We start from the raw sequence: 27500 nt of genomic DNA on the forward strand, positions 1-27500 counted from the left end.
CAATTTAAAGAGTCCCTGAAGTCTGAGCGCCAACTTCCTTTTCGCTGATAGAAAGAATCCATGAAATTCAGTTGATATATTTTACTTGCACAATCCCATAATATACCTCTATTACCCCCCAAAACGTTTGCATAACCATTGTTTGCAATTTCTCCTGGGACATGAAAATGTCCCAAGAGAAGGCTAAAACAGTGACTACGCAGATTTTTTAGGAGGGGCGGGGGGGGGGGGGGGGGGGGGGGGGGGGGGGTAAAAGGGGTGTATTATGGGATTTGTGCAAGTAGTGAATCAGTGAAAGCGATCAGATCATCGTGCATAGTTATAATGCAACTCAAGCAACTTGCTATCCAGGCTTAGACGGCAGTCTGTTACGAAAAATAGCATTGCGTGACTAGCGTTACTTTCTGAAGCTTCGCGAGAGTTTGTAGTTTGTTTATTTTTAGGTTCGTGCGTAAGCGTTTCTAAATCGGTGTGTTTTAGATTGTTTACTGTTTTAGAAAGTTCTAGAATCTCATTGTGAAAGTATATAAGTAAGCGAGTCTGAGCGATGGTTTTTAACTAGTTTTTCACAAGCGGAGAGAGTTGGCATTAGCCGTGTTTAGTCACGTCACGGCGGAGGCCGTGTATTAATTAAAGTTTATCGAGTACGTGCTGTTTAGAGTTTTACTTCGTGGAAACTCCGTTCAATTTGGAATAAATCTTCTTGTTGTTGTTTTGACAACCCTGCGTTCAGTTTAGTTTGCAAGATACCTGTCAACTCGTAACACAGCCGAACTATGGCCATGGGATTGGGCGGCACTGCTCTAACATCGGAGCTATTAAAGACTGTCAATTCAACAAGAGCGCCACAAAACAATAATATCATTAGTTAAAAGATAAAAAAAATAATCCTGCTGTCCGTGCGGCACGCATTTGAGCACGTATTTGGGACTTAAGATCTACAACATGGTGGTCACCGAGAACGCCACAAAACAACGTTGACAATATCATTGGTTAAAAGGGGAAAAAATAATCGTGCTGTCCGTGTAGCACGCATTTCAGCACGTATTTGGGACTTTAAGATTTACAACATGGTCGTCACCGAGAACGCCACAAAACAACGTTGACAATATCATTGGTTAAAAGAGGCAAAATAATCGTGCCGCACGTGCTGCACGTGGTGCACGCATTTCAGCACTTATTAGGGACTTTAAGAACCACGACATGGTCGTCACCCAGAACGTCACGAAACAACAATATCATTGGTTAAAAGAGGAAAAGTAATCGTGCCGCACGTGCTGCACGTGCTGGACGCATTTCAGCACGTATTAGGGACTTTAAAAACTACGACATCGTCGTCACCGAGAACGCAACAAAACAACAATATCGTTGCTTAAAAGAGGAAAAATAATCGTGCTGTACGTGCGGCACGAATTTTTAGCACATATTTGTGTGGTACTCTGCACAACAACGACGTGAAATCATCAAATTTGAGGTTTTGAGCACAAAGCGTGCGTACAAATTTAAATCTTGTCCTTGCTTAAATTCCCAGTACTGCATAATTAGGAGGACTTTAAAGATATACGACGGCGACGTTGATGAAAACGTCGCCTCAATCATAATAACTTTGCACTATCGTGAGTTTCTCGCGAATAGGCCATCTCGTTCGCGTAGTACAAAGTGGGCGAAGTATCCTGAAAATATATTAGTTTCAGAGTAAAAATAGACCTTATTCCAAAATGGCCGCCATTTAGATATTCTTTTGTTTTGATTCAAATTAGACCTTGATGCCTCGTTCAAGGCAAAATATTCTTTTAAATTTTCAGCTCAAGAACGAGGCATCAAGGGCTAATTTGAATAAAAACAAAAGCATATTTAAATGACGGCCATTTTAATAATAATAATAATAATAATAATAATAATAATAATAATAATAATAATAATAATAATAATAATTTATTTACTTATAACGCGCAAGTATCAATTTACATTTTCACCTGCGCGGAACTAAATCCATTAAAAACCTAATTACAATTTTATAATATAACTAGTAACCGATGATAACTAATAACTAATTACTCATAACAATTAAAATTATATGAATAGCATAAAAAATAAAAAAACTGGCCTTAATATCTAAAGAAGAATTGTATATGTCGTGTAAGCAATTAAAATATTTAAGGAAATGCTTCTCTAAAAAGATACGTCTTGAGTGCTTTCTTAAAAGATGGTAAAAATAATGAACTTCTAATATTAAATGGTAGGTTATTCCATAGTTTTGGAGCGGCGACTTGAAATGCACGGTCTCCAAGAGTAGTATATGTTTTCAATTTTTCTATTTCTAATAGTAAATTGTCACTATTTGACCTAAGGTTGTATTTTCCAGGCTTCTTAAATTTAATTAACTCTTTGATATAATTAGGGGCATGCCCATGAACAGCCTTATAGGTAATTAAAAAAATAAATAATATGCGTTCACGAATAGGCAGCCAATGAAGTTGGCTGCCTATTCGTGAACGCATATTATTTAAGATTTTTTATAAAATTTTTTTGGAATAAGGTCTATTTTTACTCTGAAACTAAATTATTTTCAGGATACTTCGCCCACTTTGTACTACGCGAACGAGATGGCCTATTCGCGAGAAACTCACTATAGTGTAAAGTTATGATTGAGGCGACATTTTCATCAACGTCGCCGTCGTAGATCTTTTAAGTCCCCCTAATTATGCAGTACTGGGAATTTAAGCAAGTACAACGGCTACAGCAACGAAAACGTCACTCCAAAATATAACTTAGCGCTATCGACAAGTTGAAATTCATGGGACACGCCGCGGGGACTAAACCACCTCAAATTAGTGTTCCACAATCATCAGTATAAACTTATCAGTTCACAAGAGGGGACATGTCGCTGCAACATATCCGATCCCTCGGGACATGTACCCGCAACATTTTCATGTGTGTGCAATGTTGTGATTTTGTCCCTGCTACATGTTCACACAATATAGGACATTTTTAACTAACCTCTAGGGACACCAATAACAACAGAGAAATGTACGACTTTTGATGGGCGAACAAAAAAGGCTAATGAGAGATCTTTTGTTTTCGTCCACCAACATGGCGGCGATGACGTCACGTGAAAACCTCGTATTTTTGGTCTCTCTGCATGTACCGGAAAGCATTTTATTTTCTGTTTTTCGTTTAGTTCTTTTGTTTTAAGTATTTTCTGCTCCAGTACTTGCAAAAGGAGTCAATATTTCAACAATTCTTTGATTGCCCTCACTTGATAAGACGGTCACGTTGGTGCCAAAACAATAGTCAGAAAAATATAGCTCAAACTTTGCATAATAATAGAGTCAAAGACCCAAAAGACTTTGTCGCCATTGTAAGTTTCCACAAACTGTTCAAGACTGCATTTACACAACGTATACACATTGGCATTTGATTACTTCAAAGCTGAGTGTTGATCTTGTAATTCCGACAGTTGATAAGATAAGTATTACTTTCCTTGTTGAATTTCCCTAATTGTAAAATATCTCTGAAGAGACCTTGTCTTTCGTGCTTTCTCTGAAAAAATTTGAAGATTTCGGAGAAAGTTAAATCATTCTTATGGACTTTTCTCTTTGAATATGTCAGCTTTTTGTTAATTAAGGCCGCCGAATAAGCAGCTTACGGTTTTCCTTACGGCCATTCGTTGAAGTCTGGTTTTCACTAGTGGTGCAAGCATATAAGCGTAACAGTTTCATTTCTCCATGAAAACAGCCTTGACGCAAGCATAAAGATAGGCACAAGGATCAACATTTGTTCTTTTCTTGTGTTCTGCTTGCGTTCGCGTTATGGCCGGTGTGAAAACGAAATACGTCATAAAGCACAAGAAAGTTTACTTCACCTGGCCAATAGACCATTTTACAGTTGTATCTAAGTTACCTGGCCTAAGAATGGAAGCGAGGCTGCCAGTGACTCTGTTTTGATAGAAACCTTCATGCTTTTGTAATGTTAATATGGACTAAAAGGCGCACCGTCGGCTTCCATAGATACCAGTTTCGTAACTGGAGCAACTATCGACATTAAAGAAATTGACTTTAATTGACTTTACTTTTTACTCAGCATAGGCTACTTACGCTTGCGCTTGTTCTTGCTTCTGCTGGTGAAAAGCAGGCTTACGCGCTTTGTTTTATCTCCAAACCCAGAAAACGAACAAATTATATATATGTGCCACCTTACGACTTTATTACAAAATGTCACAAGTCCCATCTACAAACATAAAAGATTAGATACCAGAAATGTTAAACCTTTCGGTAAATACACGTTTTAAAATTGCCTTTACTTATACCTAAAATTCATAGTAACTTGAGAATTGTGAAAGGCACCAGAGCCAAAAGACACGTCATCACTCCTAAGAATAGTTTACTGCGCGAAGGCGTGCACGACCTGATCACATGCAAATCGAAAGTTCAAGTTGTTGTTTTCGTAGGGGGTTAGTAAGTTTTAACCCATGACACGTGGCATGTTCGCTTCCAGTTGAAAGGTTAAATAATGACCTTTCCGTCCAGATGCCCCGGCACGCCGGGAAATTGGATCACCGAGGTGCGTATTTGAAGTGAATCTTGGCAGGTATTAAAATTACGCAGTGCTAACAAATAATGTTTTCCACGAGAAGTTAAGTACACTGTTCTAAGTTGTAGAAGTTGACAAAATGTGTGCAAAAGAGCACTATAAACACGCTTAGACGGCTGGGTTATACATCTGTACAACAGCAGGAGGAGGAGGTGCGCTGGCAGCTTGTCCCTGTGGATGAGAAAAAAAAACTTATTGTAATTCCAAAAATTGTTCGAATAAAATTTAAGTATTGTGTACAATCACAACAGATGTCGATACAAGAATAGTAATCAAGTCCTGGGACACGTGCTGCCTGCGCTGAGCGCGGGAAAATGAATATGGATGTAAATAGGTTACAAATGATGTTGCTTTGGGCCTTGCTTGGTAGTATCACAGGCAGACCACCCTCAGTTGGTGTGGTTGTCATGAATCTATATTGATCTGTACTTTTTTTCAGCCGATCGATAACAACCACACCAACAGAGGGTGGTCTTCCTGTGGTGGAGAGGAAGTGCAGCTACATCACTGATTAGTGTACTGGAATTGAAGTCAAGTCCTGCTTTTGGAAAAGTGGCACCAGCTGGTCTTCCTCTCTAAAGTTGGGAAATTGTTGTGTTTTTTTGCCACACCTTGTTTGGCCCTAGAGGCTTCAAGAGGGAGCCTTCCGATAATTTATTATTTATATATGAATGTAAAGTGAAATGTTTTAGTTACAAACGCAGTAGTTTAAAATCAAATGGCGAAATTATTTTTACACTTGATTACCAACTGCTCTTTTCAGTCCTTACCGGTGGATTTTCGGGACCATATCCCGCGGTTGCACCAGACGGGTCCTCACGAAGGGCTTCGTGGAACGAGTACACCACGATAAGAAAATAAATCTGTAAGAGGCAATAAAAAAAGCGCAAAACATGAGAACTGAAAGCAAAAAAGAAAAAAAAAAAATGATCGCACTGCGTGACTACATTGGAGACAATTCAGTTAGACCCTGATCTTTGGTGAAAACAAATTCAGTTCCTGAGTTTTTACAGTTACTGTGAAGAATGGTGGAATACGGTAGTAGCGGCCGCGTCTTTAGTGGTGGATTCCAAAGAGTAGGTAATTTCTCTAATAGAGAATTAACACCAGCTGAAACTAAGGGTCTATCGTTTTGCTGTGCACCTGAAAAAATGGATACTTTTGCTCTTAGAAAGGACGTTTCCGATTTTGTTAGACGTTAACGTTTAAAGGAGGATGTTGGTTCTTTCAGAAATAAGTCAACATGGTGTCCAGAAAGAAATAGAGACCTCATACTAGAAACATATATCAGTATGCTTGAAAAAAAAAATTTTTCTAGGAATCTTAAGGTCTGATGGCACAGAAACATCAGTGATTTTTATTTTATTCATCTTTTTGCCAGTTGAAGACTACAGTTCTAGTAGTCGAAAGCTTAGAAGATTGCATTACTTTAAGACGATCTCAGCTTACAACTGTCAGCAATATTAAAGCTACATTAGTGAAATTTAGATCAGGTAAACATACTCAATTCAACATAACTAATATAACTAAATTAACCTTTGCAGCTGATGTCTTTTTCTGAGTTAAAATAGACCTTGAAAAACGATACCTATTAGTCTAAGAAAGAAAACTTCGGTCGCACGAAAGCATTAAAGACGAAATATTTGTAACTTCTCACGCACAGATTTTTTTGTTTTTTTCTGTTAAAATGGACAAAATCAGAAAAGGAAGTGATCTACGGAAAGAAAAATAGGGGTGACGGGCATTCAAGAGAGTAAAATCGCTGCGAAGTTCTCAAAACGATGGTATATTCGCATTGTCACGTCATTGCGTGACATTTCCGAGAAGACCTGGGTCCACAGCTATCCCATGATTCCACACGCTTTTACGTTCGATTCTTGTGGAAAATGTTTGCGCCTTTAGCATCGTGTTTACCTTCGTGGTCTGCGATACATGACGTGTGCGTGACATGCGCGAAAAAAATGCGCAGTATCAATAGGCGCGAACGTCCGTAATTAAGGCTGAGATTTAGTAACCACAAAAGTCGCATGAAAGCTCATTCCAGTAAATCGACTGTTTACAGGAAATACGACCACGTTATAAGCACTTTGAATTCATGGTTCCGGACATCAAGGACTACGCTAACATCCTTTAGTAAATTTTCAGCTCCGACTATTGCATTTCTAGCTTTTTGATTGGCTAAAAAACTCCGACTATGAGCCAATAGTCGAAGTTTTACGTCATATGGAAAATAGTGCGCCAAGATGCTCTTTCCGGACGCTTTGTAAAATCGTGGAAATAAAAATGGGCGGCAAAACGCGGTTTGGGAATTTACTAAAACAATTATTCCATGAACCCACAATTTTACAAAGCGTCCGGAAAGAGCATCTTGGCGCACTATTTTCCATATGACGTAAAACTTCGACTATTGGCTCATAGTCGGAGTTTTTTAGCCAATCAAAAAGCTAGAAATGCAATAGTCGGAGCTGAAAATTTACTAAAGGATGTTAGCGTCCAGATTATCGATAAAGTTTACACTAAAGAGAAACTGGCTATAAAAGAAGAAGAGTGGGTATACAGATTAGAAACGTTGAGACCAGATGGCCCCAACGATAGGGACTTCTTTTACAGAATAATGTCGCCAGAAAACGGTAGTCTTCTATCGTGTTTCAGCTGGTGTAAGCATATAAACATAGCCCGCGAACGCTCTTTCACTTCTTTGTGCTGTTGTTGTCGTTATTGGGTCGTTATTTTCCCCTTTTGTGTCGTTTTAGTTTTATCTTTTTCATATGTGTGCGCGCCTGCTATGTTTTATTTAAGTAGGCAAGTTTGTTATTGTCACTGGTGCATATTTGAGCTTAAGTAGCGTGTAGTTAACGTTCTTGTGTAACGGTTTGTAATGACCCTGAAGCAGGCCGTTTTGTGCGGCTGAAATATAGGTGTGCAACCTAAGTTGTGTCATCTCTTCATTTTTGGTCTACACTTTATTTATTCGCTCCTGTTTTAGGTAAAGTCTTTTTTGACTTCTCCGAAATTTGTAGTTTTCTTGGTTGCTGTCTTGTTTTGTAAGTCGTTTTGTGTACCAGTCATGGTTATGGTTTTGAATAGACCTTATTCACGATGGCCGCCATGTTGCATTTGCTATTATTATTATCATGGAATTAGCTACACGCACTTCTTAGGGGCAAACAAAACAAGTTCGAGAGGTTATAACGAACACCTTAACTAGCCACACAGATGATTTGTTTCACGTTCATTCAGTGTCTATCACCTAAGCAGTAAACTACATATATTACACAAGTTACTTTGACGTTTTTTTAGTGAAAAATGAGCAGATAACGAAGTAGAAATTCAAAATGTCAAAAAAAATTATAAAGGGTACTTAATTCTAAATACTAAAATGGACTTTTTGCAACGTTATTTCAATATTTCGTTGAGCCGATTTTCCGCAATTTGCTTTTTTTTCAATGTTTGCCCCCCCCCCCTCCCCCCTCCGCACGTAATTTGTCACAGTGCACTTACCGAAAGAAGCCAGGAAATAGCATTGATAATGACTATTACGACAACAGTGACCTGAAAGGAACAACATAACATATTAATTAGGATAAGCTACATGCAATCAACGAAAGAAAACAAACGGCCATCTTGAATAGCTGTCTTGAAGGTTTCTTCAACAGCGCATTATCTCGAATGCGTCAACTAATAAACACTACAGTATTCAGTCATTTCTGTCGTCCATGGAGGTTGCAATTCTGTTCATCATGAGAGACACAGAGATTATTTAACTTCCCCTTGCAGTTTCGAAAATGTGACAGTCTTAGTAACAAACTATTTTCATAAACGTTGGCAACCATCATCGTGCGCTGCTGGTGCACACTGATTGTGCATTATGCAATTCGTTATTCGCGGCCTTCTTGGTTCGAAAAAAAATTTTGGGTCTCATGGGTTAGCGAATAAATCGGATTCCTCTTGTGGAATCCGACTTAAAGGTAATATTCAACGTTGTTTAGCCCAGAAGCTAAAATACATACCCCCTTCCAGACAATTATATAGAAAATCGTCACTCCCAGGTTGTAACCAAGGAGAATCACATGCCAGGCAAGATATGGCAGGGCCAATAAGCGATTTTTCTGGAAAAGTAGAATAAAGATGTAAAAATAGAAATGTTTCAACTTTTTTTGCATTTGTTCCACAAAGGTATGTAATTGAGATTGTAGGCATGCTATTACATTTATATTTTTGCCCCTTGTGTTGAGCCTCTGGCTTACTATAAATTTTCAACATTGATTTACAAAAAAAGAGCATGTCCGAAGTTACAGAGCTGTAACTTAAAGAACTAAAGAAACTGCACGAAAATGACTAGCCCCAAAATAATAACTAATACATTATCATAACTACATTACATAAACGTAAGTAATTAAAATTACTTGAAACATGAATAAAAATACTAATTTGCTATATAGTGGTAATTAAAAAACCTAGCAGACCTGATATGCTAATTATAATTACCTCTAATTCTCTGACTACTTGAAATATGAATAAATACTAATTTGCTATGCTAATTACCAGGCCACGGTTGGTACAAATTGCCAAAAAATGTAACCAGGACTTAACTTTTTGACGATCTCGGAAAACAGTCTTGCATACATAAAATGATTGAAAAAAATTGCTTGATCGCTGTTAATTGAAGGAATCTTACGGTAAGGATTTAATTGAAAGGAGCTTACCGAGCTGAAGGCTCCAATTAGTAAAAAGCTTGTCAAAAGCACAATAATATTGAAAACTCCGTCAGTCGTGAGCAAGTTGGTAACAGCTAAAATAAAAGAAAAGAAATTGTTGAGATTCGAAGAAATCACTTGTCGATTATTTCTAAGAGTCCTTAGAGAGAGGAGGGCAAAACTCTAGTTACTCGTTCGTAACCAACGTTCCTCATTAAGGCCCGTGCAAACGCTCGCAACAACACTCAACATTGTTGGGCCCAACAATGTTGTCTCTTGTTGCGCGATGTTAGCCGATGTGTGCAAACGCTCGCAACAAGTCACAACATGTTGGGTCTTTAGATGAGAACACAAAGAACTCTGGGACGTTTTCCATCTCAGACGCCATGTTGATTTCTTGTTCGCATGTATTTGTGTGGATGCGTGGCATGAAGTGCGCGTGCGCCGGCGCAACATTGTTGGTTGTGCAGTGCAAACGAACGCAACATTGTTGGACCACGCTTCGATGACCGCGAAACAACAGAAATGTTGGCACTTGTTGGCTCTGAAGTTTGACCAGTTTCAAAGTTCATCCAACAACTTCCAACAAGTCGCAACAACACACAACATGGTGTGCAAACGCTTGCAACATGTTGTGCCCAACAATGTTGCGTCTTGTTGGCTAACAATGTTGCAAGCGTTTGCACGGGCCTTTAGGGAGCTAAATCATGGACTACATCCAAGAAAACAGAAAAAAAAAACTAGAGGTTTAAGGAGCAAAAACAATAAAGAGATTAAGTATAACGTTTACGGCAAACGGCAAACGTCGGGCATCAAGTAACTTTTCAAAAGTTCTCAGGAGAGAGAGAGAGAGAGAGAGAGAGAGAGAGAGAGAGAGAGAGAGAGAGAGAGAGAGAGAGAGAGAGAGAGAGAGAGAGAGAGAGAGAGAAAGAGAAAGAGAGAGAGAGACAGACAGACAGAGAGGACTTAGAATAAGATAATTTTCATACTTTTATGACAAGCAGCAGCCTCCCGTTTCGTGTTTGCCCTTTGACGTAAAGACGCCATGCTTAATCTTTCTAACGTCTGCACGCCCTGCACGTGCGTTTTTTGGAGAAATCGTAACTCTTTCGCGATTAATAATATTCATAACAAAATTACCCGATTCTGATTGGCTGAGAACTGTGCTGTTTTTATAAACACAGTGCAAAAATATTTACAGTTAATTCAATGCAATTTACTCACAGAATTCTCGCTTTTGATTGACTAATAAACAAGGGGGTTTGAAATAAAACGTGAGCGCTGGATGGTGCAATTTATGATGCAATATTTGCGTGATCACGTGATACGGATGGATTGCTCCTGCTTGACCACCTCGGATTTTTTCATGTATATTATTAAAAAGTAATCACATTACTTTTCTTGTGCAATTTGGAATAAATCAGCACTTATAAATTTTTCCAAAGGCTACAAATTTTGCTCGTCTTTGAAAAATTTACTCCAGCTTATTTATTTCAAATTGCACTTGACATCCTTTTATTACCTATAATAATTTTAACCCTAACTCCACCTTTTTAACTACACGCTGTATAATGTTAGCGAAGTATCCTAAAAATGAATTGGCAGTAATAATACACATGCAATGAAAGATTTTCTGTTGCATTCTCCAGTTGAGGTCACAACCTCAATTTTGGTGCTTTCACGTCATTGTTAAAGCGAAATGTTCTCTTCCGCTTGAGGTCAGCGTAAAAATTAAAAAATTAATAATAATAAATACAAATAAATACATACAAATGAGAATAAAAAAATGAAGAAAAAAAATCGCGTTAACTCTATAATGTCGCGTGAACGTGGCCAAACGAGTAAAACATCATGTCATATCCAAAATTTGACCGTTGTCAAATTTGACCTAACATTCATCCAATATTTTGCAACATATCGCAACACGGTGGCAAACCTATGCAACACGTTGTGCCAAACAGTGTTGCAAGATAGACGTTGCGTTGAAATGTTGCAAGAGTTTGCGCTAAAATGCGTGCCGCATGTACGTGCTGTTCGATCATTATTTTCCCCCTTTCAACCAACCATGTGCTTAGTTCCCTTTCTTTAACAATATCAGATGCGCAAGGAACACTTTTTAGTAATCCTTCTAAAGGGCTTTCGAGGTTTATATTTTGGAATAGTTTACACTGTAGTAAAAATATTAATTGAACAAAAGTTGCATAAACTTGCTTGTCATAACGAAAGCACGAGTACTTAAATTGGCTCAAAGTCTCTCGCTATTCAAACTTTTTAACCCTAAGGCAAAAATCTGCAAGCCCGATTGGCAAGCGCGCATGATCAAGTTGCATGTAACATCTTTGATCACAGATAGGGTCGTCGCACTGTTTTCGTGGGTTGAGACTTATTTGCGTAATAAGGCAACATTAATGTTGATTTGTGACATTCGCAACTAAAAACTGCTCTTCCGCAGTATTAACTAAATTGATTTTGTAAGGATTACTATCCCACTTACCGTCGTAATACTTTAAAGGGACAGGCAATAACGAATGTAATGCGGGATTTTCCCCGATAAGTTTAAGAGCACTTGCGCTGTTGAATGATGAATAGCTCCTATATCCTCCACCAATCTATTATAAGAAGAAAGTACAAATTGAAATCAAAGGACGCCATAGGCCAACTCGTGGATAAAGTGTCTTAAACGAATGGGATGCCGGTAGTGAACTTGGAATTTATATACCCCCTGTGAGATTGAGGGGTCAAAGAGCATGCTCATCTCCTCGTCATTCATTCAAGTTGGCCAAACGTTCGAAGTCCACTTGTAGGCACAAAATCGTCCTGTGAAAGCTACAAAAAGCACAATGCAGGCCTTTGATCGCAAGGGCTTTTTGGAACGATGGATCTACGGCAAATGTCGTTTTGATAAAAAGCGTTTTCGTTCGGGTCGACTAATTACGAAAAGTGTCCACTCCTGAGTGGGCTAATAACACAGTTGCATATCGCAGTGCCCAAAACCACTCGTTCCCAAGATTCGCGTATCCACGAGTTAAAAGGAGTCCGCACGCTGTGCGAACCAACAAGCAAAGGCTTCAAGCTGCCTTCCCTTAGCTTCTAACTTCGATTTTCGCACGGCCAAAATGCAGAAAACTCTCTCCAAAGGTCTTCTTCCGCACGGAAACGCTAACTACGCAAGTTTAGTTATCCGCATGCAAATTCGAAACCCTAACATGTACAATTTACCGATATGCGAAAACAGGAAGGCAAACTACTGAAGCTAGAAGCTTCTCCTACGAAATAAGCAACAGGTGATGAAACGCATTCAATTTGGTACCACAGGTAGCCCAAGCTGTGTTGTGTTTTAAGTTTAGAGAGCTTGTATAGCGAGTTTTAGTCGATACAAATCAAAGGGCTTAATAAACGAAGTAAGCACTAGAATCTTCGAACATGTCGCTTGCCGAGTTTGAGGCGGATTGAAGAATTTTGGCTAAATTTTTTGGCTCGATTTTTCGCTTCGCTTGTGAGCGTTTCCTACCTTCTCTCTCTTTTAGGGATAATGTCTTCGGTTGTGGATATCTCGCGAAATTGAGGACAGAATGGCACCAGATTATTAAAGAACGATCACAAAGAGACAACAAACAAGCAAGTGCAATATTAGTAATTATTTCTTTTATTAAGCTTTCTGATTTGTATAGACTAAAACTCGCCATAGAAGCTCTCTAAATTCAAAACACAACACTAAGCTTGGGCACCAGCGATGGCATAACACTCTTCACTTCCCAAGCCATTTGGAGAGCTTGCTAAGCGCAGTTTAATGTAAGTAAGTAAATGTAAAGGAGGACAATAGAATTCTGCGCGATGGGAGCAAAGTGACTTCTAATTTTATTTGATTTTAATATTGGCCTTATAGTGGATTTTCAGTAATGACCGAATATTGTAAGTAATTTAGAGTTGTGAGCAGTTGCAAACAATTTCCCGATGCACAAAAACAGGAAGACAAACTACTGAAGCAAGAAGTTCCGCCTACGTAATAGGGAGAAAAAAAATTTACAAAACACGTGGGCAAACGCAAATTATGATTGCCGAAATGGTGCAACACTCTTCATTTCCGAAGCCTTTTGAAAAGTTTGGTAAGCACAGTTTTCAGAGCAAGTTGACTTCTCTTTTTATTTAAAGTTAATAGACCAATTAATTCGGCTAACTCAATGTCATACCCATTTCAACCCTTTGGGAGCCAAACGTTTTGTTCCAAGTATTTCCATATCATTTAAATGATTGTGAATGCTTCATTGCCATGCAAATTCAACACTCAAAGAATCTTAACCCCCGAGTTAGCCGAATTGGTCTATTTCTGGCTAGCTTAACCAGTCAATTTTCAGAGTTAGCCGGATACCATAAGAAATTTAGGGCTGTGAGCAGTTGTAGTTCATCGTTCAGTTCTAGTTCGTTGTGTCCTTACACGGGAACACATGAGCACAACAAACTTCGGAGCTCAGTTGGTAGAGCATCGCACCGGCATCGCAAATGTCAAGGATTCGAATCCCACTGCAGCCACCTGAATTTTTCAAGTGTCAATAAGAGACAATTAAATTGTCCAGCCGTATAAATGGGAGGATCACTTCTCCCTCTGTTTTATTTAGGCAACATCTGGCGAAACTCAAATGGTAGCACAAGTGGCCCAAGCTCTGTGTTGTGTTTTGAATTTAGAGTCAGAGCTTGCAATGCGAGTTTTAGCCGATACAAATCAGAAGGCTTAAGCACTAATGTTGCACTTCCATGTCTCTTGTCTCTTTCTGATCGTCCTTTGGTAATCTGGTGCCATTCTGTCGTCTACTTCGCGATATATCTCATCTGAAGACATATCCCCCCAAAAGAGAGAGAAGGTAAGAAGCGCTCTTCAGTCGATCGGCCAAGCGAAGCCAAAAAAATGTAGCCAAAATCCTTCAATCCGCCTCAAACTCGGCCAGCGACATGTTCGAAGATTCTATCAAACATCTATTCAAGGAAATAGTCTCGCTATCCTCTTTGCGAAGAGGATTTGCCACAAAATTTCAATTTCGCCTTGTGTCAACATCCTTGTCACGATCACCTGAGCACCCAAACGGTCAATTGGTGATGACAAGTCACCGTTCCATTAGAACAAATCTTTCGCTCCAGCCCTCCCCGGACTTGAGGAGCGTGAGGTTTCATTTAAGGAATTTTGTCATGTCCGGGTAGGATGGAGGGAAATATTTGTACTAAGGGAGCGATGACTTGTCACCAATTGACCCTTTAGGTGCACGGGTGATCGTCACAATGATCTTTACAGAAGGTGAAATTGAAGCTTTGTGGCTAATTTTCCTTCGCAGAGTGGACGGCGAGACTATTTCCGATAGAAAAATTTCGTTTTATCAACGGAGTTGATAATGTAAATTGGCCACCGTACTGAGATTCTAAAAGCTGACGTTTCGAGCGCTAGCCCTTCGTCAGAGCGAATCCAATCCGAATCGATAGAATCTTCGAACATGTCTCTGGCCGAGTTTGAGGCGGATTGAACAATTTTGGCTACATTATTTGGCTCGATTTCTCGGTTCGCTTGGCCGATCGACTTGTGAGCGTATCCCACCTTCTTTCTCTTTTAGGAATTGGTCTTCGGTTGAGGATATCTCGCGAAATTGAGGACAGAATGGCACCAGATTATTAAAAAACGATCACAAAGAGACAACAAATAAGCAAGTGCAATATTAGTGCTTATTTATTTTATTAACCCTTCTGATTTGTATCGACTAGAACTCGCCATACAAGTTCTCTAAAATCAAACAACAACACAGAGCTTGGGCACCAGTAATGGCATAACAACTTTTCACTTGCTAAGCGCAGTTTAGAGATTGAGCAAATTGTCTTCTAATTTGGCTAATTTGGGCCTTGTACAGTGGATTTTCAATATTTTCAGTATTGGTCGAATATTGTAAGTAATGTAGACTTATGATCAGTTGCAAACAATTTCCCGATGCACAAATGCAGGAAGACGAACTACTGAAGCAAGAAATTCCGGCTACGTAATAACAAAACACGTGGGCAACCACAAATTGTACGAGAAGTCAACTTGATCTCAAAACTTTTTTTTAACCAAAACTTTATTTTCACGATAAAACAAAGATACAACTAAACTATAACATAGATCACAGGATGTGTTTGGTGACTAAAGAAGCAAGAAAAAGAAAATCACACTTATGTTGATTAATGGAACATAAAAAAAATACGTCGTTTAAAAACTCATATAATTTTCACAAAATTAACCAAAAATATATAAAAAGGCCATTTAAAATAATTTGCATCACTTAATATCTGCTATGAAATTGTGCTCAAAACTGCGCTTACCAAACTTTTCAAAAGGCTTGGGAAGCGAAGAGTGTTGTACCAGTTGCGTGTATGGTTGGCTTAATGCTGCAAAATTCAAGAAATGAAAATTGCTTCCAAAAACAACAACCAACCTGCAGTTGAACATTTTCTCTCTTGGCCAACAATCAAATTCGTCTAAATTCAACGGCTAATACAATAATGAACACTTAAAACACGCCCAATACAATACCAAAAGTAAGTCGCAGTCAAATCAACGACAACGAATCACCTCCAAACCAACACACAATATCTATATCATGAACTTCAACGACAAAGTAGGCGGTTGAACAATTTAGGAGCGAGCGACTGGCTATGGTCGTGGAAGGTTAGAACTGAAAATTTTCGACTTGCTGGCAAGAGAAGAGGGCAGCCTGAATGAAGCTTTTTCTTATATATTTGTAACAGCTTGTCAAACTTTACTACAAGGGTATCCTAAAAGTTTCGAAACTTTGAAATTTTTTGTTCCAGCCTTCCCCGACCATAGCCAGCCGCTCGTCCCCAAATTTTGAATCGCCCGTGATTTTGTCATTGAAGTTGATATCGATATTGCGATGTTGGTTTTTAGGTGATTCGTTGCCACTGATTTGACTTACTTTTGTTGCTGAATTAGGCGTGTTTTAAGTGTTGTTTATTGTATTAGCTGTTAAATTTGGACGAATTTGATTGTTGACCTAGCTATAGAGAAAACGGTGAACTGCAGTTTGGTTGTTGATCTTGAAAGCAATTTTTATTTCTTGAATTTTGCACCATTCAGCCAACCATACCCGCAATTGGTACAACACTCTTCGCTTCCCAAGCCTTTTAAAAAGTTTGGTAAGCACAGTTTTGAGAGCAAGTTGACTTATCTTTTCATTTAAGATCAATTTCTGCCAAGATTAATCAGTCGATTTACAGAGTTAGTCGGATACCGTAAGAAATTTAGAGTTGTGAGCAATTGTAGTTCATCGTTCAGTTCTAGTTTATTGAACAGTTGTAGTTTATCGTGTTCTTACACGGGAACACATGAGCTCAACAAGACGACCTGCTCCCAATGCAACTGAATGGCATTGTAGCTCAGTTTGCAGGACATTGCCCCGTCATCGCATACAGAGCTCATGGGTTCGAATCCCGTTGGAGCCGTCTGAATTTTTCGGGTGTCTATAAAAGACAATTAAATTGTCCAGCCTTATACTTGCGAGGATAACTACTACTACTACTAGCCCTGTGGAAGAAACAGTGTCTGCGATTCTCAGCAAGTACCTGCAAACAATTGAAGTTTAACTATAGCTCATCAAGCAAGAGCCAACAACGCCCAATCTTTGCGTTTAGCTTAATCAGAGTAAGAAAAAATTCTGCCCAGGAAACTCATGAGAAGATTTTACTCACCACACTCAAGATGGCGAGAAGCAAAACTCCGGTGTTCAGTTTACAGCCGCAGCAACAACAGCGCACTAAGACAGCCATGGCGAGACTCGCGCTTCGCAGTTCTTTCAGTAGTTCGGGAGCAAATGAACAACCAATATGGCGTGTGGCATCAATAGATTTAAAGGTTAAAGAACCAATCAGGTAATGCACACATTTAGCTGTCATCCAGCAGCCAATCACGATTATAACAACTAATTACTGGCGTCGCTTTTCGCATAGTCATTGTCTTGACTTCCGTCATTTGAAACAAAGGTTATGCAATCTCAGCGATTTGTTTTTCCTTGGCTCTCTTTGTAAAATGCAATTTCGAGTTTTCAAGAATCCGATGATAATCAACAATCTTACAACAGCATATTGGAACTTCTTTTGAATATACACAAGTCACTTTAAACAATGATCAAAGACACCATCCACAAAAACATGACTTTAACCTAAAATCTGAGGCTTCAGGAAGTATTTCGCGATTATTCCATTTTACAATTTGATTGATTGAAGTCACTCAATTCAATTAATCAAATATAGTTGATTGATTGAATTCCATTTCGTTGACGTTGTACAGTATGGGTGAGTCATCCTTTAATTGGATCCACACGATCGGATTTGATGTAAGCGAGACGCGTTCTAACCGTGGCCAGCTAACAAAGTTTTTATTTTTTTTAGCTTTTTGCAAATAATCCTTCAATCAGGGTGTGGGAATTTGATTGACAGTCCAAGTTCAAGTTTAAAAGAAAATACCGATAAATTTAACAATGAACACTACAAGCGTAATTCAAAGTTCGTACGGTTGTAAGTTGAACACCGTTGCATAGATTGTTGAGTTGACGTATTTACACATAGTTGTCAAATGTGAAAGTTTTGTTGGATGGCCACGGTAAATATAAGGCCTGTTGCACCACAACATAGAATGAACGATTGTATGTATGTATGTAAACTTTATTTAAACACGGAAAATCATCAATTAAGCTAAAAAAAAAAAAAACAAATTTAAAAAAAAAAAAAGATGCTGTACAACTGCTTTATAATTACATGATTGCCGTGTCGGAATACGATAGGTCAGATACCCCTTTTGATTATACGTTTGAACTGCCCAATAGAGTCAGCATTTTTTTACGTATTGCGGCAAATTGTTCGACAAACAGGCCCTGTTATAACAAAAACTTCGTTTCAAATAATTAGTACTTGGTTAGGCAGAGTAATTTTACTTTCAAGTTTCCTCAAGTTATGTTCAGCAAAGCGTTGACTGAAAAGACGTTGAAGGTATTCCGGGGCAAAATCGTGAATTGTTTTGTACTTAATTAGGGCTTCTCTCACATAAGCGTACCGAGAAAAGAGGTTAGAGCTCTCATGTATCGAAGGGTAATTTAGCTAGTAATTTCCCCGGATGCGTGATTTCGTAATTTTTGGGGCTTTTCACTTGACTGGCCACTTATTAATAAGCAGTCCCAGACAGAACTGCAATGATCAAAATGCGTTAATATTAAAGCGTTATATATTTGAAGCGCAGTTTTGGCAGAGATAAAGTGCCATATTCGTTTTAAGGCTCCTATAGCTGAGCAACCTTCATATTTCGCCTACATAATTCGACCGAGAAAGCCGATCATCAATGGTATACGACCCATGGATTTAGTGTGATCTACTCTTCTGATCATTTCGTCATTCATTCGTATATCAATCTCGTCACATTGAGTGTTTAAATCTCTGGTTAGATCCAATTTTGAATTATCATTAACTCGGTCTTCAGTAGCCACATTTAAACTCAACCTGTTGGCTGAGGAGAGCCAACAGTTAAGGTTACTGAGTTCAGGAGTTGTTGCTGGTTTAAGCTCTGTTGAAGTTTTTGCAGTGAGGGCTATGTTGGTATCGTCAGCAAACATTCTCGGGGAAGCCTCCCGGAAGCAGTTTGGGAGATCGTTAATATACATGAAAAAAAAAAAAACAACGCACAAGTAACAGTGCGAGATGTTGACAGTCTTCCATTTACAATACATTTTTAGGTCCGATTACTTTGGTACGATTGAGACCAAGTGACAGTTGCCTGGTCGGCCCTAAAGTGAGGCATCTTGCGTAAAATAATTTCATGATCGATAGCGTGGAATGCCTTTTTGAGTGAAATAAAAACGACGCCATTCAGGATGACATTGCCGATGTTAACAGACCAGCTTTTTGTCGCCACAAGAAAAGCTTTTAGGGTACTATACAAGGGACGGAACCCTGATTGGCAACTTGATAGCAGTTTATTATCATTTATATTAAGTAACGATAAAGTTAGTCACTGACAAGTTTTTGAAGCACTTTTGAGTTTATACTGGGATAACAGAGATGGGACGAAAATTATTTGTCTGATTTTAAGCCTTTTTAAAAAAAAAATATCAGTTTCACCCTAGCCAATTTCCATTCAGCTAGAAAGATTCCCGTGAGGATTGCATGGTTTTGTAAGAATGCCGGTTAGTGAGTGTGCAACAATACTAGCTGCCATTTTTAACAACTTACTAGGGATCTTCTCAAGGCCAGTGGCTTTCTTTTCATCGATTTTTTCAAGAAGTCGAGAACAATGTCGATACTCCGAGTTTCTAGAGAGAACGAATTATCAGAGGGCGACAAGAATGAATCTGCGTCAACATCTCCAACCGGAATATCTCGATCTAGCGTTTTCTCAACGTTAGCGAAATGCACATTGAAAGCTTCCGCATATTGTCGGCGCTATTGATAGCTCTATTATTAGCTTGGTAAATATTGGACGATTTACTTCTATCATCCGTGAGCTAAGCTCGTTTACAAGATCCCAAGTTTTACATGGATTACCTTTGCTAGTTTCCAGGTTTTCAAAAAAATGTCGTTTCTTAGCAAGTTTTCGTATTCTCACAATCATCATTTGGTTATTTTCGTTTCTAATTTTTGCAGAGTACAGGAAAGATATGCGTGCCACACGTGCAGCAATATGATCAGTTTCCCTCTTTCATCCAATAGTTTTCTTGCTTTGTAGAGTTTTGCCTTTGCCATAGGTGTCGTTATTTCTTAAACTGAACACTCTAGCGGTGCAGGAGGAAAAGAGATCGGTTGTGACGTAGGCCATGTAGCAAAGAAAAGGAACTCATTGCAAACTTTGTATTGAGAAGCTCTCACCTGTTAAATTATGCGGAAGCTAAAAAGTATGTGTTTATCGCTCGAGTGCTAAATATGGGTTATTGACAAAGCGTGAGTCTCGAGATGGCTGGATATTGGCCATTTTCTTTTTTTGACAGCTTTTCCGTGCACTTGCATGTAATATCACAGACCTCAAAATTCCAATCGAAGGAAAAAAATGCTTGGAAGCTTTAATTAAAGGGGATGAAGAAGATATCCTTGTCCAAAATCCCGCAATTTTAACAAATTTGTGTTTTAGCCACGCAAATTGAAATAATCATACTTTGATGATCTGGCATCGTAAGGCCGCCCTTGTCGTAATCATTAATTCCCGAGATTAGAGATTTGTGCCACTTTGTCCTAACAAAGGGACTGAAATCATTGACAATTTTAGTTTAATTCAATCACGTAGCGTTAAAGGGTAGTCTAGTAGCGGAAAAAAACATATATAGACCTCTATCTCAGTACAGGAAAAGGTATGAACTTGCCCGTGCACTTCGGAATTTGTAGGAAAGAGACATTAGACTGATATTGGTAGGCTTTACACCTTACACTAGATCGTAAGTAAACTTTGGAAAATGTCAAGTCAAGTTCTTTTTTTCTTACTTTAACGCATTACACAGAAATAATGCAAATACTTCAAGTAAACTTAAACAGAATGGCATGCTGTGATTGACTTGTCTGGACCTTCTGGCTCAGCACAAGAAACCGCAAGTCGGTCGTAAGGATGGTTTTCAAGTCACTTATCCCGTGCTTCAGCACCGTTTCAACGTTACAACGTAAATGACACACAAAGTAACATAACTTGAGATTTTATTAGTGCCTTTACACACGCATTTTTGGATAAGTGAAACTTAGACGCTTTTAAGTCTTCCTTAACAGCCAAGTTTAAAGTCTACCCCAGTGAAAGTTCACGAGTGACCATAAATCAAAAAGTGCACCAAGAAAGGTCACACCATTTTCATTTATTATATACACAACAAACTTACTCCGGTGCTGTGTTTCCACAGCACCTTCTGTATATCACTCTATAACCCAACTTAATTATGTATTTATGCACTCCATATTAACCAATCGGAAACGCGATATTCTGTTGAAAATGTAATAACTATATTTAAATCCGAACAAACTTATTCAATACGGAATTTATGGGCCACTTTTGCATTAGTAGGAAGACTTCTGGAGCACCAAATTCTGATCATCTACCCAATTACACCCTACCGCGCTAAGGACGTTCTTTTCAAAACGCAACCTTTTATCTGTTGAAATACATATGCCTTTGCAACAAAGACATGGGGAGAAAGCAATTTTCCGGGCATTGTATCCCCTGCTTAGAGGATGAAAGTCATCAGGTGAAAGAAAATTGTTTATCACTGACAGAACTTTGCACATTATCAAAGAACAATTATAACATGCACATATGTACGCATCGAAGCAACATAATATCAAGTGAGCGGACGTGCTTACCGCTTTGTTTATTCAGATCCGTTTGTTGAAAGAGATAATCAAGGTCTTATCTGGCTATTACATTTAATAATTATCCCATCTATTTGGAAAAAGGCGATGTTCTTTCTTTGCTTTTTGTTCTTGCGCATTTCGTATGATGCTTTAGGGAAGTCATTAGCACTTGCATTATTGGTCGCCTTTATTAAGATTTTTCGCATACAACGAATTAACAGATTCATTATCTAGATAGAAAATAATCTTTTGATTACCAGCTTAGGTTAGGTTTAGATCTTTCAGATGTTCCTTTACGCTCTATACAGCATTGACGCAAGTATAAACATAGGCATAAGGATCAACATTTGTTCTTTTCTTGTTCTTGCGTTTGTGCTTGCGTTCGGGTTATGGTGTGTGAAAAAGAAATACGTCATAAGCACAAGAAAGTCTACTACGTCTGGCCAATTAAAGCACTCGTTCCAAATTCCCTGCGTCGGAGCATTTGAACAAAATGGCGGAGTTCTTATGCTTATGTGGACGTTCGTTTTCACTCAGCATACGCTACTTATGCTTGCGCTTGTTCTTGCTTCGGCTGGTGAAAAGCAGGCTTACGCGTTTTGTTGTATCTCCCAACCCAGAAATCGAACAAATTATACATGTGTGCCACCTTACGACTTTATTACAAAATGTCACAAGTGCCAACTACAAACATAAAAGATAAGATACCAGAAATGTTAAACCTTTCGGTAAATACACGTTTTAGAATTGCCTTTACTTGTACCTAAAATTCATAGTAATTGAGAATTGTGAAAGGCAGCAGAGCCAAAAGACACGTCATTACTCCTAAGAATAGTTTACTGGGCGAAGGAGTGCACGAGCTGGTCACGTGCGAGTCAAAAGTTCAAGTTGTTGTTTCCGCAGGGGTTAGTGAGTTTTAACCCATGACACGTGGCATGTTCTCTTCCAGTTGAAAGGTTAAATAATGACCTTTCCGTCCAGATGCCCCGGCCGGGAAATTGGAACACAGAGGTGCGTATTTGAAGTGAATCTTGTTAGGTATTAAAATTACGCAGTGCTAACAAATAATGTTTTCCACGAGAAGTTAAGTACACTGTTCTAAGTCGTAGAAGTTGACAAAATGTGAGCAAAAGAGCACTATAATCACGCTTCGAAGGCTGGGTTATACATCTGTACAGCAGCAGCAGGAGGAGGTGCTCTAGCAGCTTGTCCCTGTGTATGAAAAAAAAAAAAAAGACATCTTATTGTAATTTCAAAAATTGTCCGAATAAAATTTAAGTATTGAGTACAGTCACAACAGATGTCGATACGAGAATAGTAATCAAGTCCTGGGACACGTGCTGCCTGCGCTGAGCGCGGGAAAATGAATATGGATGTAAATAGGTTACAAATGATGTTGCTTTGGGCCTTGCTTGGTCGTATCACAGGCAGATAACCCTCAGTTGGTGTGGGTGTCATGAATCTATATTGATCTGTACTTTTTTTCCGCAGATCGAACACAACCACACCAACAGAAGGTGGTCTTCCTGTGGTGGGGAGGAAGTGCAGCTACATGACTGATTGGTGTACTGGAAATGAAGTCAAGTCGTGCTTTTGGAAAAGTTGCACCAGCTGGTCTTCCTCTCTAAAGTTGGGATTCCTGGAAATTTGTTGTGTTTTTTTGCCACACCTTCTTTGGCCCTAAAGGCTTGAAGAGGGAGCCTTCCGATAATTTATTATTTACTTATTATTTATTATTTATTATTTACAAACGCAGTAGTTTAAAATCAAGTGGCGAAATCATTTCTACAAATGATTACCAATCGCTCTTTTCAGTCCTTACCGGGCGATTTTCGGGACCATATCCCGCGGTTGCACCAGACGGGTCCTCACGAAGAGCTTCGTGGAACGAGTACACCACGATAAGGAAATAAATCTGAAACATGCAATTAAAAAAAGCGCAAAACATGAGAAATGGAAGCAGTTAGTTATATATACATATATATATGCGTGACTACATTAGAGACAATTCAGTTAGTCCCTGATCTTTAGTGACAAAAAAGTGTCACATTAGTACATTGAAGCTATTTGTTGTTGACAACATCAAACGAGTGGAACTGGGGCTCCAGTATTTGAACATTATGGGATGGCGGAATACAGTAATAACGGCCGCTTCTTTAGTGATGGATATAGTAAATAATTTATCTAATGGAAAATTAACAACAGCTGAAACCTCTTTATTATCTGAGGGTCTATCTTTTTGCCCTGCACCTAAAAAAATGGATACTTTTGCTCTTAGAAAAGACATTTACGATTTTGTTAGACGGTTACGTTTAAAGGAGTATTTGAGGATGTTGGTGCTTTCAGAAATAAGTCAACATGCATGTCCAGAAAGAAATAGAGACCTCATACTAGAAACATACATCAGTATGCTTGAACAAATATTTTTTTCTAGTAATCTTAGGGCCCGATGCCACAGAAACATCAGTAATTTCTATTTTATTCATCTTCTTGCCCGTTGAAGACTACAGTTCTAGTAGTCGAAAGCTTGCAATTTTTAATATTCTTAGCCAGAGAATGTCCATTCAAGTTTTTATCATGACTCGTCCTGGCTGCGTTCAGTCATTTTTTTCAAAGAGTGGCGTAATTAAAACTGATTTGTCATACGAAACCTATTGATAAGCACCAGTACCTCTACCACACATCATGTCATCCTAAGGGTTTTAAACGTAACATCCGTATTCTCAGGCTCTTAGGTTAAAGCGCATTTGTGTTCTACGTCGGCTTCGTTCGAGAAATATAGCTTACGTCATAGAAAATGCGGCGTACGGGGTTTTGTGCACGAGTTGTTTATGTCAAAAACCCGAACGAGCGAGGACCGAGCGAGTGAGGGTTTTTGACAAAAACAACGAGTGAATAAAACCCCGTACTATGTCGTGAACTGTTTATTACACATAAGACGAGAATTTTCATTAAAATAGTTTCTGAACGCAAATTAGAAACAAAAACTCAGTAACAATAGAACCAAATGCAAATTTAATTTAGTTCAATAACAAAGTACGATTTGCACGAGATGCACGAGATGCACGAGTGATTGGCATGGAAACGCCTTTACGCTATCGTTGATTGGTTATACTTCCACATGTGAAATAGCTGTACACCATTCTGATTGGCTGTATAAGCCTTTTCCACATGTGAAAATAAAGCGTATAGATTTGTACAAATGAGCTTTATGGAATAAAATTCTCATGTTATGTGTAATAAGGGTTAACTGACTGAATTCTTGGAAGCTACAGGGTACCAAAGAAAATTTATCTGTGATCAGATCCAGAAAGTTCGGGTTATGGATCGGGATAAACTTATTAAACCTAACACTTAATCTCCCATTGATAGGGTACCATTCGCTGTTATGTATCATCCAAGTCTGCCTAATATAGGGTGTTTCTTGAAGGAATTACATCCAGTCCTTCAATTGTCTGACAGGTGCAAACAGGCAGTACCTAATGTGCCAATGATGGCGTTCCGCCGGCCAAAGAATCTGTAAGATTATTTGGTTCGTGCGAAGTACGTACGGCCACTATGTAATAACAAATGGAGGCAATAAAGGAACTGTGCACTTTAATAGTAGCAGATACGATGTTTGCAACTACGTCGTTCCCGGTAGTAGTTTCGCGAGCCATACAACCAACAGAAGCTATACTTAGCTCTTATTAACCGAGCATGAGGTCTGTATGGGAGAATCTTGACCGAGGTCGTGAGTACAGACCGAACGCAGTGACGTCTGTACACACGACCGAGGTCAAGATTCTCCCATACAGACTGACTAAGGTCGGTTAATAAGATGTTTATTATGTGGCAAACAAGAATAATTTAATTCGTTTAATGTAACTGGTTTGTACTAACTGACATTTTGCTTGCGAACGGCGATGAGTGGCGATGAGCTGACCTTAATTCTGTCAAAGTTTGCTCGTCATCCTCTCTTTTGTCATCATGCTGTTTGGTACTTCCATCAATAAATATTGGTAGAAGAAAATACTCAATACTTTTGCATTTTAGCTTGCATCTTTTCACCGCAAAACATTACCGGTCTAGATGTCGGTCTAGATGGGAAAATCTAGACCGCGGTCAATATCGATTTTAGCCAATCAAATTCGTGATTTTTGTAGTTCCCAGTCCTCGTGAGACAGAGCCATATAATAATATAGATTATCAGTTAGATTGTAATAATAATAATAATCATGTTGTGTATTTAATTCCCTGTAAAGTTTGCGGATTGCAGTATGTTGGATCAACCAGCACTTAATTTAGGCTGAGATTTAATAACCACAAAAGCTCATTAGAGCTCATTCCAGTAAATCGACTGTTAACAGGAAATACGACCACATTATAGGCACTTTGAATTCATGGTCCCGGACAGCAAGGACTACAGGATGTTAGCGTCCAGATTATCGATAAATTTAAAGTTTACATTAAAGAGAACTGACTGCAAAAGAAGAAGAGTGGGCATACAGATTACAGATTACAGAGGGCCTCAACGATAGCGACTTCTTTTACAGAATCGTGTCGCCAGAAAACGGTAGTTACTTATCGTGTTTCAGCTGTTGTAAGCATATAAATATAGCCCGCGAACCCTCTTTCACTTGTTTGTGCTGTTGTTGTCGCTATTGGGTTTTTTTTTTCCCTTTTTACAGTTATTATTGCCGGTTTTAATTATTTGTGTCGTTTTAGTTTTATCTTTTTCATATGTCTGCACGCGCGCTTTGTTTTATTTAAGTAGTCCATTTTGTTATTGTGCATATTTTTATCTTAAGTAGCGTGTAGTTAATATTCTTGTGCAACGGTTTGTAATCACCCTGAAGAAGGTCGTTTTGTGTGGCCGAAATATAGGTGTACAACCTAAGTTGAGTCATCTCTTCATTTTTGGTCTACACTTTATTTATTCGCTCTTGCTTTAGGTAAAATATTTTTTGCCTTTTCCGAAACTTGTAGTTTTCTTGGTTGCTGTCCTGTTTTGTTACTTTTTTGTGTACCAGTTATAGTCATGGTTTTGAATTTTGAATGTTGCAAGGTCACTCAAATTCGATAGTTTATTTGTCACAGTGCACTTACCGAAAAAGCCCCTGAAATAGCATTGGTAATGACTATTAGGAGAGCAATGAACTGAAAGGAACAACACAACATATTAATTAGAATAAGCTACATGCAGTCAACGGAAGAAAACAAACGGCCATCTTGAAGGTTTCTTCAACAGCGCATTATCGCGAATGCGTCAACTAATAAACAGCACAGTATTCAGTCATTTCTGTCGTTCACGGAGGTTGCAATTCTTTTCGTCATGAGAGACACATAGATTATTTAACTTCCCCTTGGAGTTTCGAAAATGTGACAGCCTTGGTAACAAACTATTTTCATAAACGTTGGCGACCATCTTCGTGCACTTCTGGTGCACATTGATTATGCATTATGCAATTTGTTATTCGCGACCTTCCTGGTTCGAAACAAATCAAGTTTGGGTCTCATGGCTAAGCGAATAAATCGGATTTCCTCTTGTGGAATCCGACTTAAAGGTAATATTCAACGTTGTTTAACCCAGATGCTAAAATACATACCCCCTTCCAGACAATTATATAGAAAATCATCACTCCCAGGTTGTAACCAAGGAGAATCACATGCCAGGCAAGATATGGCAGGACCAAGAAGCGATTTTTCTGGAAAAGTAGAATAAATATGTAAAAATAGAAATGTTTCAACTTTTTTTGCATTTGTTCCACAAAGGTATGCAATTGAGATTGTAGGCATGCTATTACATTTACATTTTTGCCCGTAGTGTGGAGGATACTAATACCTGGAACGGGGAACGGGGAACGGGGAACTTTTCAATAATATTTC

The 27500-nt window shown here is 38.7% G+C and overlaps 2 protein-coding genes across 2 annotated transcripts in view; both read right to left on the reverse strand.

The window, feature by feature from the left end:
- Positions 1-3931: 3931 nt before the first annotated feature.
- On the reverse strand, positions 3932-17150 carry LOC137973655 (uncharacterized). The gene is made up of 7 exons (XM_068820504.1): positions 17013-17150; positions 11785-11899; positions 9300-9385; positions 8604-8702; positions 8095-8145; positions 5364-5456; positions 3932-4764 (listed from the first exon to the last, which is right to left on the reverse strand). The coding sequence occupies exons 1-7, from the start codon at positions 17088-17090 to the stop codon at positions 4702-4704; spliced, it is 585 nt and encodes a 194-aa protein (XP_068676605.1). The 5' UTR covers positions 17091-17150; the 3' UTR covers positions 3932-4701.
- Positions 17151-22269: 5119 nt separating this feature from the next.
- LOC137973606 (uncharacterized) overlaps positions 22270-27500 on the reverse strand; it is a 24259-nt gene continuing 19028 nt past the window's right edge. The window contains exons 4-7 of the mRNA XM_068820450.1: positions 27221-27319; positions 26721-26771; positions 23455-23547; positions 22270-22844 (exon numbers count right to left, since the gene is read on the reverse strand). Of these exons, the coding sequence (XP_068676551.1) occupies positions 22776-22844; positions 23455-23547; positions 26721-26771; positions 27221-27319 (312 nt within the window). The 3' untranslated portion in view covers positions 22270-22775. The remainder of the gene's footprint in view (positions 22845-23454; positions 23548-26720; positions 26772-27220; positions 27320-27500) is intronic.

This window comes from Montipora foliosa, chromosome 10 (assembly GCF_036669935.1).
Source record: "Montipora foliosa isolate CH-2021 chromosome 10, ASM3666993v2, whole genome shotgun sequence".
Lineage (NCBI taxonomy): Eukaryota > Metazoa > Cnidaria > Anthozoa > Scleractinia > Acroporidae > Montipora > Montipora foliosa.